The 19,872-nt window shown below is 41.4% G+C and overlaps 1 protein-coding gene across 5 annotated transcripts in view; it reads left to right on the top strand.

Annotated features, from left to right (window-relative positions):
• LOC311502857 (RNA-binding protein Musashi homolog 2) overlaps positions 1-19,872 on the top strand; it is a 241,153-nt gene that overhangs the window by 72,076 nt on the left and 149,205 nt on the right. For all 5 annotated transcript variants that reach the window (XM_084565270.1, XM_084565273.1, XM_084565272.1 and 2 more), the window contains one exon: positions 6,579-6,671. In XM_084565270.1, coding sequence (XP_084421396.1) covers positions 6,579-6,671 — 93 coding nt within the window. The remainder of the gene's footprint in view (positions 1-6,578; positions 6,672-19,872) is intronic.

Here is a 19,872-nt window from a genome sequence, read left to right as displayed (position 1 = left end):
GATGCAGAGTAGAAATAAGATTTTTGAGGTAAAGACTAGGAAGACTATGTAGTATATATACCTTCCGGAGTGCCAGCTCCAATTGTAATTGTGTCTATGTAACACTGTTTTCAATGACTTAGAGTTAAAGAGTTAAAATACTATGACTGCTCAATTTTCTAACCAACAGATTGAGATATACTGTGATATGTTATCAGTTTAAGTTGTACTTTTATTAACATCAGGATGTTTCAGATGCCATTATGAATACCAGATGCAATTATGGCCTTTTTGAGGAGTCACAAAATTAAACCAGTCTTTTCCTAACGTCTGAAAATTTCGAGCTTAGACCTCATTACTAAAGGCACCGTGAGATAGCTTCTGCAGCTTTTTGTCGATGACCTCATAGAAAAGGTCACGCTATTCTTAGAGGTATACGGTTAGTCATTTTGTTCTGTCTGTCTTTGTTGAAAACTGCTAACAGGTGTTGATAAGAGAGCACCAGAAGCTTTTTACCTTTTTGTCTCCCTCTCTGCATGTCCCTGCCTTCTATTACCGTGATAAATGCACCAGGGCAGTGATTGTTGCAGCCTTTCGCATGCACGTACCCGTGCACTGAAATATTAGAAACCCATTCGTATGTAGGCACGCACGAACATTCACATGCACACGGATAACTCTCCTTACTGTCTCTTAGGGGGTGTGCAAAAATAACTGAATGTTTGAGAAACTGGGTTAAAGGAATAACTGGGTTGAAGAGTGGTCCATTTTTAAAACTGTCAGCTTGAATTGAAATGTTGCTGAAAAGGACTTAAAATACTGCTGCAAGACTCAGAAACATCAGAAGTAATGTAGCTGTAAATGCAGTGCAGGGAGTTTTCTGTTCCCTAGTGGTTGTTATTGAATAGTGTATGTGATTTGGTTAAAAAGAAAAATGCATTTGTTGAAATGAAAAACGATCCATGTATATTACATCATTTCATCCAAAATAGCTGGTGTGTCTTTGTTGTTCTGTAATTACGTCACCAGAACACCAGGTGGTGACTACTCAGCCTTGAGTTTCACTCTGTGAATGGCGGATCAACAATTACTTTCACTGAAATCACTGTAGCACAGAACATAGAGAAGACGTTTGAGTAGATGGTTTGTAGGAGCCTGAGCAAAGGAGGACTTTCTGTCACGTGAGCAAGGAAATGCCGTTATGCTCTGCTTCGCTGCGACGCGAAGTTATATTTCTGGGGACGTCAGGTTACGTCGTAGGGTCTGGAGCTACGCCGTACCCGCGCCGTCAAAGTGATGCGGGACCATAAATGTGCTTAATTTAAAAATGGTCAAAGAGTTGGAGTTTGACTGGAGTTGAGACAGGCATGTGACACCTGGGCAGACAGGTGGCAAACTGCGGGAGCCCTTGCCTTATTTATGCATAACTTTAAACGGGTGATTTAATTCACTTCACTTACCGTTATAATGAATGAGAAAATTAGATAAAGAGACCAAAACCATTTTTGTCCCAGGCTGTAAACATTTATTTTGAGCGTCTAAGATGTAGGCCTATAGGGATTGACTGGCTTTGGCAGCCAGCCTCTAGTGGACATTTGAGGAACTGTAGTTTTGTCACTTTCGCACATAGCCGGTTAGATATTATTCATCAGTCATAAGTTCAGATAGACATGCTACAGTTGAGCTCAGACAACACAAAAATATGTTTAATAAAGGTTAAGTGAACCCTTGAGTGTAAGAACAAGTCCAACTTTTTTTTTGGCCATCAGTAATCTCATTAGATTTAAATTTTGAACCATTCTTCCTTATAGAACTGCTTCAGCTCAGCCATATTCCCGGACTGGTGTGAATGTGAAGTCATTCTACAGTCTTTCTATGGGGGTCTAATCTGTGACTGGGCTAAAGTCCATATGTTTTCTGTTTTCAGAAAATGTGCTTTCAAATTAAGAGTCATTGACCCGCTTCATATAATGGTAGTGACACAGTCACATACACAGAGCGTTGTATAAATGTTTTATATTCTAACTCTGGGCAAACAAATAGGCTCAAAGCTGTTTAAGCCCATCAGCAGCAGGTTAATCTCTGTACTTTGCCATATATTTTAGCTTTAATCCTGGTGTCCATGGCCACATTCCCATGCTGGTGCAACCAATGATGGATTTGCCAGAGCACCCGTCCTGACTCTAGCTGAGAAGGCTACATCAACGGAAACTGCGGAAAAACCAATGTAACAAAGCTTTTTGAAATTCTGGATGGCTGTCTCTGATGATTAAGAAGATCCTGCAGATCCTGTGTCACTGCCAGAGGGAGGATACAAAAGTTCGCTATTTTAGTTTTAAGCTGCAGACATCCTGTTGGATATAAAATTTGTCTTCACCTCAGTAATTGAAAAGTATTCAGGCCTAAAGGCAGCCCCAAATATCCACCAGTTTTTTGCTTTTTATGAAAAGCATCCTCAAAATTTTGTAGTAAGTCAAACTTGCTGCAGCCCACGCCTACCGTCTTGTTACATTGACTGGGAAAAAACAACGCAAGCACAAATGTGCAAAAATATTTCCGATTCGTTATGAGATCATGACAGAGTAAATTAGACCCTGGCTGGCCGCCGTAGAATTATTATTGTATGGGTAACCCTGATGTCTGAATGAATGTGTTAAAAACCTGCAAGGCTGCCCTTCCCACGGCTCCATGTGTGCTCTCAAATAGATGGGTTAAATGCAGAGACCAAAGTCCATGTATGTTTATGTATAATCCTGATTTACATTTACATTTATCTTTTATACATAACAAAATAGACAGTCATATTAATTCAGATAAAGCCTGATCTGTGATTTAAGACCATTTTATACATAAATGCTGACAATTCCAAAGGCTTCCCTAAGTTTTTCTTGCTTCTATAAAGCTATGAGGAAAAATAAAGACAGTAATTGTGTTGTACCAGGGCTGAAGCAGTCCCATCAGCTATTGGGAACACACATGTCAGAGTATAAAAGCGAAGGCTGAAATCTTGACTGGCTGTAACCTGATGGAACAAGGCTGAAATATGACCGGGGAATGGGTGGCCCAGAAGGGGAGCAGGACAAAGAGCTGATGTGGAGAGGCAAACAGAGATGAACATTGACTTGTTTATTTATTTCTTTATTTTCCACCTAGATTGGCAATGATAAAAGTGAGTGATGTTGATAAATACTCGCACAGCCAGTTTATCAGCAGCTGTCTGGCTTGGGGTTGCCGGCGGCAGCATCCAAGGCTGATAACCCCTGAGGCCTGAGGCATGATGTCGAGAGGAGGAGTGGGGGGGGGCGGAGGATGATGCAGCTGCTGGGTCGTGGCCAGTGTATAACCCTAATTTAGCCAGATGAAATTTTTCATGTCCGCCAGTTGTAGTCAAACGTGGCGATGCGGGGGGAAAGGAAGCATTAATGCTTCACCGCGAGTCTATAATACTTTTTTCTACAGGAGCACAGGAAATAAAAGTGTTGGATGAATGCAGAACTGGATTCAGCCTTTTTAGTCTGAGATCCTTATCCCTCCAAGGGGAAGAAAAAAAAGAGACTGAAGAAGAAAGACCAGAGTTTAGTTTTCTACACACTGATCTGATGGCATCTTAGACTCAGTTTGTCAGGCTGAGCTTTGTATTGTCACACATTCTTCAGTCTGAGCTGCTCTCTCAGCCTCAGGTGTTTCTTCAAGTGACACTGTATGATGGCTTGTATAATTCAGCTAAGGTTTAGAATATAGCTGGTATTACCTTGTTTGCCTTTGGACACTGTAACAGCATATTAATGTGTGGCACAATGGTGATAATATGACAGTAATTTTGACTTGTTGAAGGTGCTAGATGGAAAGTTAAGTGACGATAAGAGTCATTTGGATATGATTATGTTTTGCTCTAGACCAAAGTGAATTTACGTGTACATAGACAGTCTGAGATGGTTAAACCTCTTGTATTTAGTTTTTGTGTGTATGTGTGAATATTTTAGGATTTGACCAATTGCATGACAACAAAGGGCTCAAAATCAAAGGGCACACAGAAGGCTTTTCTCGTTTTACATCTTTATCTAATGCAAACATTCAGTGACACAAATCATTTTCACTACAGCGTGATCATCTAGAATACGTTGAACTGTAGACCGACTGAGAAAACCTGCTCTGTAATGGTTTGTCCTTAGCCTGGAAGCTAGACAAACAAACAAACTTTCTGGTGGGTGAAGTTGGTCTGGAGTCGCTCCAGTGGGAAGTGATTATGCTCTGGCATAGATCATCCGGGCCAATCAAGTTGTTTACGTGATTATGGACAGAATTGTAACAGCATTGACGTAATACACATCATCCGAGCGCCGTGGAGTTGAATTTGTGTACAACAAAATGGCTCTGATAGGTTGTGGGACTGTCCACAGGGTGAATGCAGTGCTATTTATTTATTTTTTTTATCTCTGTATTGGTTGAAACATGCCCCATGATAAAATTCAAATGGGGTTTTACCAGACTCGTATGTGGATCTGTCTCCGTCAGGCTAGCTCTTCCCAGCATCCCAGCTAATAGTAGCTCTTCTGATTTCCCCTTACGCATAGGGAATATCTAGACTACTGCTGCTGGTATGAAGAGTTATACCCCCATGAAAGTGCAACTTTTTGCCCGTGACGACACACAGTGTTGGTATGCTGTGTCGGTACCTAGAAGTATTATATTTTTACTGTATAAGTGTGCAGTGTCTAATGCACAATCTTGTGGTTGCCTGCACGGATATATGTTCATATCGCAGCTGCCAGCCCCTTGAGCCCTCTGCTGCATGCTGTGTGCACCTTTAAATAGGCGTTCTAAGGGAGTCTAAATTCAGACCTCTGAAAAATACTGTATCATAGTTGCTATTCCTTAATAAAAGCACCTTTGAATAAATTCTATTTTCTTTTTTTAACAAAAGATGGATCAAACTGATAAAACATAAAAATAAAAAAATCACCTAAGCAAAATTTATAAAGAAAATAAACTGTAGGAGAGGGCACATGTGTGAGAGGCTGTGTGCGTATGTGCAGGCTGTGTGCCTATGAGACTGAGTGCACCTGGAAAGCACTTGACAGATGGTTACTTCAGCTCTAGCTGAACGATGCTTCTTTTTTTTCTCCTCAGTGTTAAGCCTCTTTCATAGATCGAAAGTGTTTCGGTCAGCATTTTGATCAAGGTAGACTCTTTCAGCCTTCTTGATTGTTTGCTGGGCATCTCTGGAGTATGTTTATCCTGCCCCCATCATTTATTTTTTGTTTGATTTCAGGCGAGACGGGGGAGATCAGAGCTGCGACTTTCTCTTTTTGTTTTGTTTGTGTGTCAGTGGGATTATAGAGCGGGCCATCAGGAATCATTATATGCCACATCATATCAGTAAATTCCCAATATGTCTTGTAAATTTAGTTCTTTATAGGAGACAGTAAAGATTATATTTGTGAAAATGTTAGCTCATCAGTTTATTGTTATTGTCCCATATCATTAGCGCAGTAGGTAGAGCAGAGAGTACTGGATTAGACGATAACTGTTGATCGGAAGCTGGGAAACGTTCTCTCTACATCAAACATGCATAATCGCTTGCAGTGTGGTCACCTCTGTATGTCTATTACCAGAGGTCAGTTGAAACAGGTTGAGGTGAAAGTCCTTCCCCCCCACAGTGTTTGAGCAGCCTCTCAATGCAGAGTCAGATCAGGCCAAAGCAATAACCATAATAGATAACGCTATAACGCGGTGGACGCCACAGAGAAATGAAGTGCCCCCTCAGCATTATACTGTAAATATTAGCTTCTCATTTGAATTTATCTCGAACCAAAAGCTGTGGTTTTAGAGGTTTGAGTTCCGTATAACGTTGCTCCTGCTGTAAAAGGTTGCTGCGTAAAAACCATTTCCTTAGTTCACTGGTTAATTTTTAATTGGTGCACCCTTAAGTGCAGGGAGAAAAAAAAAAGAAAAGAAATGGTCCCTCACAGATTTGACACTCACAGTGGTGTTGAATTGTGACTGTATTTCCCTGAGAAATTATCCTCCTAAATTTAGCGTGTACTCTGCAGCAGATGTTTGTGCCCTTTTTGATGCTGTGGGTAATAATCCTTAATATTCTTGCTGTTTGAAACTAAATGAGGCTTTAATGCACTCTGATTCCATCTTCTAGCACTCATTAATTGTTTTTTGAAAGTCCATAAATTATTTCAGTTGGGTTTTTTTTTGAAGTTTTGCACTGATAAACAGAAACTTTTAAGGATGAAATGGAGGTCTTTAATTCTGTGACAGCCTGTTCTGATTAGAGCCCCTATTTGAAATGCCATTGTGAGGGAATTCACAAAACTCCTTTTCTTTTTTTTTCCCCTGTCAATACCTACAGCATTTGTGACCTTGCTTGGTACTAGCACTATAATACAAAAGGGTTTTTTTTGTTTGTTTTTTTAATTTATTGTACAAATCCTTGCACTCCTTTTCGGTAATGCTGTGCCTCCATTCCTTTATACACTCTGTCACAGGTGCTGCTCACTCCGTGTGTTTGGAGTCTCATTAAAGGTGTTGTGCGATGAATTTGAAGTCCTGTTGCTAATCTTCTCCTCTCACCCTTTTCCTTCCAGATGGTCACAAGAACAAAGAAAATATTTGTGGGTGGCTTGTCAGCCAATACAGTAGTGGAAGATGTGAAGCAGTATTTTGAACAGTTCGGGAAGGTAAGACTGCTTTTACTATTACCCTCCATAGTGTTGTAACAATAAACACATTCCAAGATAACGCTGAAGCTAATTTGATAATTAGAAATATGTCAGAGCCTCAGTACACTGCGCCGCCAGTCAATCCAACAGTCTCGTTGGGATTTACACCACATGGCCAACATCTCAGTCTTTACAGCGGGCTTAAGTCTGAGCCTTAAAACAAGGCAGCAGCACCAGCTTGGCTCCATTCCTGACAGTAAGACAAATAAATATCTATTGTGACAAGCAAACAGCTGAAGATATGGCAGAAGCTTCACACAGCCCACCATGCCCGGTCAACAACATGCCTTTTGCTTACAGAGCAAACAAGCAGTGACAACCGGCTGCAGCAATGACTACCCCCCCACCCCACTCCCACCCCACCCTGCAGGAAAACAAAAACTGAAGAATGTTTTTGTGCCTTGAAGGCATCATGTTTTCCACCGTCTGTCCATCACTTTCTTGTGAATGTATATCACAGGAATTCCCCAAGTGAATTTCTTCACATTTGGCATAATCGTTCATTTGATCTCAAGGCTGAACTGGTCGTATTTAGGGTTTCAAAGGTCAAGGTCATGGCGACCTCGAAAGACCACAGCTTCACTGGTGAACGCATGATCTCAGCAGGTTCACCTCCAGGGAATTTCTTCACATTCGACCCAAATGTTCACCTGAATCCAAGAATAAACTGCACATCATTTTGTGTGCAAGGGTCAGAGGTCAAGGTCACCATGATCTTGTGTCGGTCTTAATCTTGTGATGTGAAATCGTAGGAACACCTTGACGTAATTACTTTAGATGTGGCACAAAGGTTCAACTCAAGGATTAACTGATTAGAGTTTGGAGGTCAAAGGCCGGGGTCACTGTGAAACCTTAAAACACGTTTTTAGCTATAACCTTGACATAAAATTCACTGTTATATCACAGTGTTCTGCAAAAACACTATTCAATTCTTATTTGTAGTTTCCACTACATATATTGTATCGACAGACGCATATACCGCAACTTGACTGGTTGGACGGCGGTAATTCTAGTCATTGTTATCTTTGATTATCAAAGTTCTACTTCTGATATTGTGACAGCATTATTTCATTGTGTTCAGAAAGAACAACACAGCCAGTTCATTTAACCGAGAATCATAATTAGCTGTTTGTTCCTGTGTGCTGCTGCAGCGTCTGCACGCTGCTCTCATGACCGATACTCCCAGCTGAGCGAGGCATATATGCACACCGTCTCACACAAGAAGAACACGCACGGAGCGCGCACACACTCACACACGCTCACACCCGCGCACGCGCGCCCACACCGCCGGTGTTTGATACAGTGGCAGCATTTCACAGATAATTTCACCACGCTGAGCGTAGATCCATTTCCCTCATGTCATATTCCACATCAGTCAAGGTCACCTTCAGCTGATGCAGTCCCAGTAACATCAGCACTTGACCTTGAGTTTAAACAATTTTAGTGAGGATGGATTTTTCACGGGCACATAATGCGCCATGTCCTGAAGGAGACAAAAGAGCTGTTATAAATTAATAGAAACTCTGTTCAGAGAAAATATGCAACCCTCTCCCCTATAAAGCCCAGTGTTACATTCTTGACTGAAAGCTAGAGCAAGGTGAAGCACTTTGTTTTGCTCTGTTTCTGTGGAAGTGGCCTTGAAGACCTCACTGTGGCCTGGTCCGCCGTTCCAAATAAAGATGGCTTATTTGCACAATAGAAAGCAGCAGGCAAATATACAGCACGACTTTGCAATCAATGGATGTGAGAAAGGGCTCGAAATGATTTTCAACTTGATTGAATGACATAATTGACTTGATTATACAAAGTTTTTTCTCTCCTTGAGGAATCCTCAAATGCTTAGGAGGAAACAAACAAATCAGTCTGATTGAGCAAGATCTTGTGCATGTTTCTGTGTGTGCTTTTATAGCCTACTTGTGCATGCTTGGATGTGTTTGCAGTACTGCTCTTGCCATGCGTGAGTGTGTCAGCGATTAAGTGTATTTATGTGGGTGCATGATTAGGGGTGTGTGTGCGTGCGTGTGCGAGCATATCTGAGTGTCTTCGGCAAAAAAGCAAATCAGAGGAGATATTGTGGGCTATGGCAGACAAGATCCAGAGCACCAAAAAAAAAAAAACGAGGTTCCCTATGTTTTGTGTGTGTCCTTTCTTTCTGCCTTACACATCCCAGGATTTATTAAATAACCTGCCTGTCAGTGCAACCTACCATTATCGCCACATACACACCACTCTGAAGACTTATCCACAGAAGGAAAAACCAATTAATTCAGTCTCCCCTTCATAGAATCTTGGTGGCAGTATGTGTGTCAGTCTGTCAGTTAGTCATCAGTCTGTCTTTCTGTCTGTCTGTCAGCCTATGTGCATGTCAAGGGGGACATTAGCCTGCATGGTGGCAGGGCAGCTAGTCATTTATATTTCTAGGAAGTCTGTTTTGAAGCACTTATCAATCATCACACAACAACCGCTTAAGGCACTAGCAAATGTTCTTCCTTCACAGAAACAAGCCTGATATTATTTTGCAAGTTCTGTATATAGATATTTGTGTGTGTGTGTGTGTGTGTGTGCTAGGCAGCATAGGCCAATTAGCAGGATGTGGTCTGCAGAGATGGCGGTGGTTGGGAGGCAGTGAAGGGGAAACAGCTGGTGTGGCCACAATTGGGTCACAGGTTCTGCCTGTAACCTCCACACCTCCCCTCCCTCCCTCCCACCTCGCTCCCTCCCTTCTGTCTCCATTCTGTCAGGAGGAGATGTGGCATTTGTTATGGGGAGAGGCTGACAGCTCTCATGCACATCAGTCTCACTGCCACTCTCCCAGCCGTCACCATTAGGAAAGAGCACATGCCCGAGCCTGGCACAACTTCAGAGGAGCCGCTCCGCTTTTTATTTTTTTTTATTTTGTCACCTACAGTACATGCTGAAGGTGTGCATTTGAAGTGATTGTGACAGTCATTTGAACGGAACTGAAGTGTGGTTGTGTTTGACTGATTCTAATGCATCTCAGATGGATCCCATTACCTGCCTAATAGTAGCCACATCCTGCCTTTCATTTTTTTTTTTTTCTTCCCAGGCAGCACACTGCACTTAAGCCCTGCAAGCCAGATGAGACAATCTTATCAGTACTGGCTGGCCTCCCTTTATATTCAAGGACTCTTAACTGGACGCTGCAGCTATTTCTGTCTTGCAATAAAGTCAAATTAATCAGTGTGCTGTTTGTGCCATTATGTGCTTTTGTGCACTTATAAATGTTAAAAAAGGACAGTTTTAGTCTTTAGATATCACATTTTTTTATATGTAGTTCTTTCATTTTGTTGCCATTTTTCTGATAATGTTACATTTGCAATATGCAGTAATTTGTAAGCATTTTAAAGAAGAAGCACCTCCAGCATGTTTTTTTTTTTTGTCTTGTGCTACCCTGCATAGTGCAAAACTTCAGCACCCTAACATCTTGTTGGATGTAAGATGAAATCTTACCCTCGTAATTTAACATGAAAGTTAATTTGATAATTGGAAATTTTAAAGCCCCAGTCCACAGTCAGTGTACAGCACCGCCTCTCAATCCCAACAGCCTCGCTCTGATTTAGACCACATGGCCAGCATCACAGTCTTTATTGCTGTCTCAGAGCTGAGCCCTAAAAGAAGCCAGTTTGACTCATCTTCTGCCAGTAAGAAAAATAAATATCTGTTGTTACGGGAAAACTGCATCAGAAATGACAGTGGGTCGCTCCGCACAGCCTACTGTGCCTGGTCAATGACATGCATTTTTTTATTTATTTTTTTTTACAGAGCAAAGAAGCAGTGATAAGCAACTCATAACTCTGATGGTTCTGACGACAGATTAAAGCAGAACTTAATATTGCAATCACACTTATGGTTCTATGGTTCGCATAACAAGTAGCACTGGAAATGTTTTATATTATTAGGCATAACGACTTATATAATTGGAGTCATTTAGAGACTGTGCTGGCCCCTGGGTCAAAAGGTCACAGGCAGCTAAAGAACAGCAGATGTGCTTTCAGGAATTCAGTGTCTTGCAAGTGTTACTTTAGTACAAGTCTAAAGTACAAAGCAGTTCAGTATAAAGACTTAAATGGAGCAGTTTTCATATAAAGTAAAAGCTTGCATGTATTATTAATATTTTATATTCTGCATTTCTTATTTTCACCTGTCAAAAAACAAATTTTCCACTGAATCATGCACAGTATCAAAGATGGGAGTTGGTGTGTTGGCACTGTATAAATTTGGATGTGACGTAACAGCAGAGCCGTGCCCAGGCATGACGAGCGCTCTCCCTGCAGGTAAAGGCATAATTAGTGGTGGCTAATGCTTCCTCATTGGTTTATTGTAATCGGCTTTGACTGCATCTCATACTGCCCTTATTTGGCTCAGCTGAAACAACTACAGCTCACTGACTCGGTTTCTGCACTCTTGTCCATTGGCTGGGCTTTGCAGTGCAGGCCCCGAGCTGACTTTTAGTTTCATCAGAGCTACTTGCTTCCATGTCACTGGGCTGCCACAATCGTCCCTTTATGTCCAGGCAGTTCTGGTTCTCATGCTCCACTGGTCTAGAGCCAGATCCTGGAGGTGGAGCTCAATGGGAGGAGGACGACGAGCTTAACCAGTTCACTGCCACTGGGCTCAGGAGGGATTAAAGGTAGACGCAGAGGTCATTACTGAGTAATAAAATGAGACAGTGGTCTTATAGCAAAGAAAAAACAGTTAGTGGAGGGAAGTGGCTGTAAGATTGATGACATCTGTTGGAGGACGCTGGAAGGATGAGAGAGCTGATCGAATGCGAACACAGAGTGTGTCCTCTCTTCAGCTGTGTGCTGATTCTTCACCTTTGGCTATGGAACTAGCTGCATACTTCTCTCATACTTGAGAGGAAGCAGATGAGAGAAGGAATTGAAATTATAAAAGCATCAGGAAAAGATTCCTTGGTTAGTGCATGAAATTTGTTCTGGGGCTCTGGTAATCTAATACCACGGCTGACATTTTGCGTGCCCTTAGATTTTGTAAATGGCAGAAAAATAACTCTGTGTGACCGTCTGTAAAGACCGTTTGAATTAATTTTGCATACCTGCCCTAGGCCTTTAACATCACAAAGGTTTTGAAGGTATTCCAAGTGTGTGTGTGTGTGTGTGTGTGTGTGTGTGTGTGTGTGTGTGTGTGTGTGTGTGTTGGGGTGGGGGGGGGTAATAACAATTAACTGTAATGTGTTGGAGTTTTTGTTACAGAGTGCATTTAAAATCACCAATAACCATTGATCTCATCATCCTCGGCTATTTGTTCGATTGCAGAACTCGACCTTACGTGGCAATTGTGCAACCCATTCACACAATTGAGCAACCCATTCACAGGGCTTAAAATAGAATCTGTGGGTGCGCATTAATTGCACTTTGGACTTGTGCACATGTTCAACATGTTCATTGGCTGAACTAGCAAACATGGATGATTAATGCAAAAAAAACAAAAAAAAAAACCCACTTCATATGAGGGAAAAGAACCTAATCAAAAGGCCACAGTCCTTCATTCCACTTCCTCGGCTGGTGCAGGTGCACATTTGCATGCCATTTACATGGTAGCTCGCAGTGACCACCACTACTCCAACGTCTCGGTGTCCATCATCTGCTGACATTCTGTGATTGTTTCCTCTCTGCTGCGACTCCCCCAATCAGTTGAGGATATAGTCTGGTTCCAGTGATTATAAGGAGTGATCAGAGCAGCAATGATGGAGCATGTGCCTTGCAGTGGAGATTTAGCCAGAGGCTTCAATCTCATTGCAGTCACTTGTAGTTAGTGACTGAGACTAGCAGTGAGAAGGGCACTGCAATATAAATGAATTGGCTATGAATGTGGATATGGCTGCAGCGCTGCAGGGACACACGGGGGAAAGGGCCAGTTAGACAAACTATTTCATATCCCCCTTGACCTTTATTTGCCCAGTGGCCCAGCAACATTTCCAATAGAGTAGCTTTTAAATGGTCGCTAAAGAATTGAGATTTATTTTGTATCGGAGACCTTTTTTTTTTTTTTTCTGTGTGCGTCTTTGTGTGAAAGAGCGAACATGAGCATGTGTTATTGCGAGTGTCTTTACTGCAGATGACTGAATTTTTACTTAAAGGATCCGACCTTTAGCGGAAGATTAAATTGATTTTTTGACTATTACTGATACCACAATGTCAGGCGGTCTTCTTCAACAACAAGATGCAGCGCCGTATAGGCGGCTCAAAAAGAGAGCTGTGGATCAGGGGAGATTGACACCTTTCTGTTGGTCTGTAGTCTCATCTCCCAGCTGTCCCCCCTGAAATGGCTCCCTCGGGATAAGCTGGGATTGGCTTGATTGTGTTATCGGCGACTGATCGGGTCATTGAATGATGGAATTTTGAGCCCCTGTTCTGCTTAAAGAATGAAATGTTTAAAGAAGATTGACCGTGATTGGATCAGATCCAGCACCTGCTCAAAGGGGTCGATCAGGTGAAGGCAGGAGGCAGCAATCTTTGCTGTGCTATTGTGACACGGATAGAGGGTGGGGGGGGATTAATGTGAGTGTTGATGGTGGTGGTGGATAGAAGGTAGTGGTGGTGGGGGGGTAGAGATGCCATTCAACAGGGAAGCAGTTTTAAAAATGTCATCAGAGGAAGTGTCATGAGTAATTTGCAGCAGTCTCACCTTCAGACTGGTGTGGAGGTGGACACCTCAGCTTTGCAAACTGCAGTCGAGTCTTTAGGGAATCTTATGTGGGAGAGCACTTCTGAGATTCCAAGAAGAGTTTATTTCCCACATGGATATGAAATATGTTTTGATTATGCTGCGTGTGTGTTCTAGATAGATAGATAGAAGAATATTTGAGCAGAAGCTGAAGTAGCTCTCAGACAGACAGACAGACCTTATGCCTCTGCATGTCACAGCCAAATGAGAGACAAAATCACGGTGTCTAATTTCACCGCTCATCTGAAAGGCTTTTAAAGAGGATGCAAACCTGCTTTTCAATCCCCGAAACCGCCTTTTTCTCCTCATCTGACGTTTAGTGGAGGGTTGTCAGTGACCCAAATACCCCCACTGAAGGAAACCAGTGAGCGTGAACCATGACTCAGCACCACCTGGAGAACAGGCAGTTGATACAGTACACCTTGAATGATGACGATGCACAAGGCTCACCGAACATCCGAGCTGGAGCACACAGAGCTTTGGAGATAGGGAGACATTCGATAAAAGCATTTGTGGTGCCTGCTGGGAATTGATTAACTGCAGTTAATATTTTAAATTAAATTATGTTATGGCCCTGGTTGTTCCACTGGGTGGTGCAAATAAGAAAATGCCTATCTCTGGATTAGGGTTAAGGTCTGAGGCTCAGTCAAATGCTAAACCGGGATTTTTAGAAAGCTGATACGGCCTAACTATGCTAACTTTCACGAGCAGCAGTACTCTGATTGCGCTCTTCCACCAATCTTAAAACTAAAGTGTACCAGCTCTACAGTACTTCCTGCTTTGAGTACACGCGGTGGTATTAAACACTGACAGAATTCCTGGACTGATAAAGTTGGTGCGACAGTGTTTGTGGACATCTGTTCCAGCTGAGCAGCTGTTTCCAGCAGCTGGACTAACTACAGTGAACAAGTCAATCCATCATGTAGATCAGGCATGAGGATTATTTTATATAAAACCAGTAGGAGTCGGGTCCGCTGTGAAGAGATTAATAACGTTATATAGCAGGGAAAGGCTGCAGCTCTTTTGCTGGGTTTGATAAAAAGAACAATTGTTCTTTGTTGTTTAATTAATGCCTTATCGTAATTCATGGAAAGTATTTCTTTTAAGGAGGTGTTTACTTTAACCCAATGTAACCAAGCCAGTTTTGTGGGAGGTTAGAAATGGCTTCATCAGCATACTCTATTTTATTAGTGTCAATGACTAATGCATGATTAATATGGACATTTATTAGTTGAGGACATTGTTTAAAAATTTACATTCTGATTTTAAATTGCATTATTGACATTTTACTCATATGAAAATAGCGCAGACATTCTTTTTAACAGGGCAATGTCCACAGAACAAATGTTCAACAAAGATATAGTGCTGAATCTTTCCAGACTAATACTAACTATAACCTCTTAAAATAACATACCTTTTGTTACTTTACCATTTACATTAAAGGAAAATGATGAAAGCATAATTTGCAGCGAGCATTTGCGATGACTGACATCCCACAACGCTGACAGTATATATGTATATTTTTTTTTCTTATACAGCACTATGTGAATTCACTAAGTGTTGACTCCAAGTGGCCCTTTGCCTGTGCTTCTTCAGCCACCTACTATAGTGTGGCCACGTCCACAGGCAGCTCCAGCTCATGCTATGAGTGCCTCCTACGCAATGCCTTCTTGAAATCACCGGGTAAATGTTCTTACACGGAAATGTACACAGTGTGCTGAGAGTTTGATGTGAAGGGCTAATGAAGTCTTGAAGGTTTCACTTGCTAAAACACTTGCTTCTCTTTCCTGTGTGTCTTTGCATGTCTCAGGTCTGTTTGTTTAAAACGTTCGATTATCCGGATTGTAAGGCCTAAAGTTGTCCACTGTCTTAAATACAGTTGTTGGAAATTGCTTGTTTGGTTTCATTTTGATACAGCTGCAAAATCCGACATTGGTAGTGACAGACTCATTACATCCAGTAATATTTAGCTGGAGCGGAGTAAGTAGGCCAAACAAAATAGGGTAATTGCAATGAAAAATGTAGTTTCAGCAAAAGATGGAATGCAGTGTTTCTAGATTTGTTTCTCTAACCTGCTCGTGTCTTATTTTTTTTTTATTTATTTTTTTTTACGTATATATTTTTCAGAAACACTCCCTATCTTTGATCTTTATATTTTGTAGGAAACTCTACTTGTTTCTTCTGTATTTCTATCTTAACATTCAATGAGATTGTACTCAGGAACTGTGATACTTTAAAGTCATATACAATATTTTAACAGTGATAATGTTAACTTGTTATGACAGACAAAATAAAATGTCATCTTAAAGGTCCAGTATACAGCAGGGGTTGCGTTCGTTTTTTTAAAAATCGATTATTATGTGATGAAAGTCAATACAGACTATTCGCTGATGACATCGCTAATAAAAACACAGACCTATATTCTTGACCTGAATACACATGCTGAGAACAGATAGCTCATGCACTACACACTGTGCGCTGCAGGTAAGTATAGTCTGTATAAAAACAGGCTGCAACTCAACACCATCAATAGCATTTCATAGTACTCCACACCATGTTGTAAGATGGGATGTGTAGTGTAGCAGGGTTCCAAGAAATGTAGTATTTATCTGGAGCCTTCTCCGTGTACAGCAGCTAAAGGTCTAGTAACTTTGACAGTGAAATTCACCAGCAAATTCTTAATTTGCAGCCTCCTTCTCTCCATTAATGCAGGGCGTTTGGGGAAAGTGTTAATTGACTGCTGTTGGGAGGAGAGAGTCTACACAACCGCTAGTGTACAGTATATGATTTATTGGGATCTAGCTGCAGAAATATAGAATCCATAATTGCTATTTAATGTACCGGCACCTGTAACTATCATTGGGCTTTTTCCTAGCTTAGAACGAGCCCTTCATCAACACAGGGAGCCGGTCCTCATCCCCGAAGCCTGCTGTGTAGTGCAACCAAGCTAAATCTGATCTGCACAAAATCCTGCTCCAATCCATCTTTGTTTATATACAATTTCATTGAACTAATTTTTGTGGCAAATCATTCCTTAGTTGTCAAGCTATTAAACCCAGAACTGTCAGTCTTCTAGAGTGCTAGAGGAAAGTCAGTGGGTCAGTAAAGATTCTTCTTCCAGAAAAACTTTAAATGTCCTAGAACTGTAGGTCCAGCGTGGCTGCTTAAAATGTAGCATTCTAAAGCCTCTGTACATTATAGTGCATGTGTTGCGTTATTATAACTGCCCATCTGGGTCTGTGTTGGGGCTGAGGTCAGTGCATAAGGGTATACACAAAGTGGGTTGATTAATCTCTTCATTTATAGTGGCGACCCACATACTGGAAAATGACTCAGTCCTCATCTACTGTATGTTACAGAAAGGAAACTACATGCACACTGTTTGCATACCTTTGGAGAGAGCGTTTACCTACATGTAAATTGACCACTGATTATGTGCCTGACATTACTGATTAGAGTTTAAAACGAGTCCACTTACCCTCCTATTTGCATGTGTTTAGTCAACAGAGCTAATCAAAGTACTCATTTGACAGTGGAGACAAACAAAGAGATGCAAAGCTTTATACAATTCACTTTAAAAGATGGAATTCTAACTCCTGTTTTTGGTCTGTAACTTCTCTTTTATGTTGAATTGTTGAGGCCTGGACACTTTTTGCCAACAGGAGAGAGGTCAACCAAAGTGGCTACGTGGCTTTGCCTTTGAGCAGCTCTTCTCTGTTGTCATACTTTTTAAATCCAAATCCAAATTTTGATCAAGCAGAAGTACAGGTTTTAGTTTGGGTAGTTTTATAAATCTGCTGTGACTTGGTGATGGGGACAAGGAATTCTCCCTTGGGTTACTTATCCTTAGAGCCCTAGGTTGTTGCTGGGCTTTGAAGTTGTGCATCTGAATCTAGGCAATTTTTGAGTAAGAATTTTCAAGAGAAAAAAACTTGATACACCATTGTATTTTCAATTTATTTGTTCTTTCATTTTTTTTTGGACCAAGATGCACAATAACAAGATTTTATTTTTTCTTTGCACACTGTACAGGAAACACACTGGCCGGATTTTTGTTCATTTTGATCAACTGTTTAAACAATTACCAGCCTGTCTTAAATGTGTAAAGTAGCGGTAAAGTAATAGCTCGCTTGCTGTTTATTTCTAAAGCCTTTTTGTGGTGACTGAAGGGAGCAAGTGTCCCCCTCTGATATTAACAAAAGCTCATTCTTACTGGAGGCAACTGTGACAGACAGCCGCTCACACGATCGCTTTCAAGCATCTACCTGGTGCAGTGAAAATGAACAAAGATTTGACAGTCACTTGTCAGACTCATTTTAGCTATAAATAAAGTCTAATTGAAGGAATTGTTAAGCAGTGTGGGAAACATGCTCATTTGCTTTCTAGTGGAGGGTTAGATAGATTGATGTCTATCCCCTCAATATACGGCTACAGCCAACAGATTAGATCAGATTAGCACAAAGACTATAAACAGGAGTAAACAGCCTTAGTGGCTCTGTCCAGCAGTGTCACAAATCTCCCGGCATCAGTCTTCATCATAATGTGGGTAAGAGTTCACTTCCAACATATCGGCTACTGCTATCGTTGGGCACTAGTTTTTGTGTATTTGCGTTGGTACCAAGCATCTCACTTGCATCACAATAGGGTGAACCGTACTGGTAGAAACTGTCCAGCAATCAAAATCACCGTGAAATGATGATAGTCTTTTGTTTTTCAATCTCCCAAGTCCTGACAAGAGCTGTGTTGATGAAAATAAGAAATCATCAGACTAGTGGATTTTTTATTTCTGTCACACCTTGTTTCGGCAGATCGGTTTTAATCAGTGGTAGATGGTGTTGCCGTTAAACCATCTCCGTGTAAATAACCCCCCGCGAGTGTTTCTGTTAGAAGCACTGGGAGACGAGGGGAAAGGAAAAGTAATGATGGAGATAAAGGTGATCAGGATATAAATGTTCAATTAATTAAGTATACCTTCCTTGTTTTGCATGTTCCGCGTAATGAATGTGCAGCGGTGCCCACATAATGTACATTTATCTATCCGAAAATGCAAACTGCTACGGTATAAAATCCCGCAGAACGATAAGTCCAAAGGTAAATTTAATGTAATGTCAGCAGCTCTTGTTGGCGGCGTATTGAGGTGATCGGTAATTATTTGAGACATTTCCCTGGGTGGTAAAAAGCACTTACTTTGGGTTATGGGGTGAGGTTAAGGTTGGGATAATGGCGATGCATCTTGTAGTTGTTGTTTTTTTTATTTGGGCTAATTTATAAGTCAGAGCATTTTCATAAATGCTGTTGCCACTGCACAAATGTGTGTCATCCATTTTCCTTGGCTCTGCTGACCCCCAGGTTTAATCTGCTGTGGTTTCCATACCTTTTTGTGTTTGCGTGTTTTCTAAACAGTATACCTTCTCCTTGGAAATGAATAAAGCCGCGAGTGAGACGACGCGCATGTGATAGCCAGAGAGTGGCAGATCCCTATCTCGGCTGCCATGCTATGAATAATCTTAAGCCTATTTTCTGAAGTGGTATCTCAAGGTTCTGGTCGAATTGTCTAAAAGCTAAATAAGTCTGCTTGATTGAACTAATGGCATAGAGCCAAGATCTGGCACCAAGTCTTGTCTTTCAGCTTAATCTTTTGGTCACGGACACATTGACCAGACTCTAACATGTAGACACAAACACATGCACCAAAGCTCCCTTCCAAGCCACTTCCTGATCAGGAAACTTTGAACCCAACATGTGGCCCATAAGTCCTATCCACAGGTAATTAGGTTTGATGGTTAGTTGAGCAGAAGCATAGATTTTATCCCTCTCTCCGTCTCGCCTCCTGGAGGGTTGCCTCAACTTGTTTTTGATAAGCTCACTGCCAGCCCAGCATCAGTCTCTTCCAGCTGAACACACACTGTAAAAGCCACCAAGGAGCAGTCATCCCTTTTTAAAGATGAGTTACCAGCTAAAGTAAAATTACGAAGGCAGAAGAAGGTGTCAAATTCTGCCGAAATAATCTGTATATTTATTACATACATGACACACAAAGCGTATTTTCTCCCTTCCAGGGTTTAAGGTGAAGCCAGCTGCATTGGATGTGCTCATGGCACACAGGAATATGTTAATGCTCCCTCTCACTGACACTCAGACCAACTGGTATGAATGTTGTCCCCGGAGAAATTGTATTTCATTAAATTCACTGAATTGGCTTGACCAAATTAGTGTCACTTAACATTTTTGTAAGCTCGTCAGTAGACATTTCAGTTCCCTTTTTTTTTTAATCTTTTGCTGCACAGAGGAAAATCAGATGCCCTTAAAAAATGTGCGTAGTTTGTTTAGCTCAGAAGCAAACGTTTAAACCTAGCAAGTAAACTATATCTTAGCATGAGTGGGTGGGTGATAGTTGCTGGCACAGTGCTGGAAGGGGAAAAAGCCAGAATTACATTTGAAACAGCTTTGA

Source organism: Chelon labrosus (assembly GCF_963514085.1).
Source record: "Chelon labrosus genome assembly, chromosome: 17".
In the NCBI taxonomy this organism is placed as follows: domain Eukaryota; kingdom Metazoa; phylum Chordata; class Actinopteri; order Mugiliformes; family Mugilidae; genus Chelon; species Chelon labrosus.
Note: the sequence above shows the minus strand (reverse complement) of the source record. Positions and strands in the feature narration are given on the sequence as shown.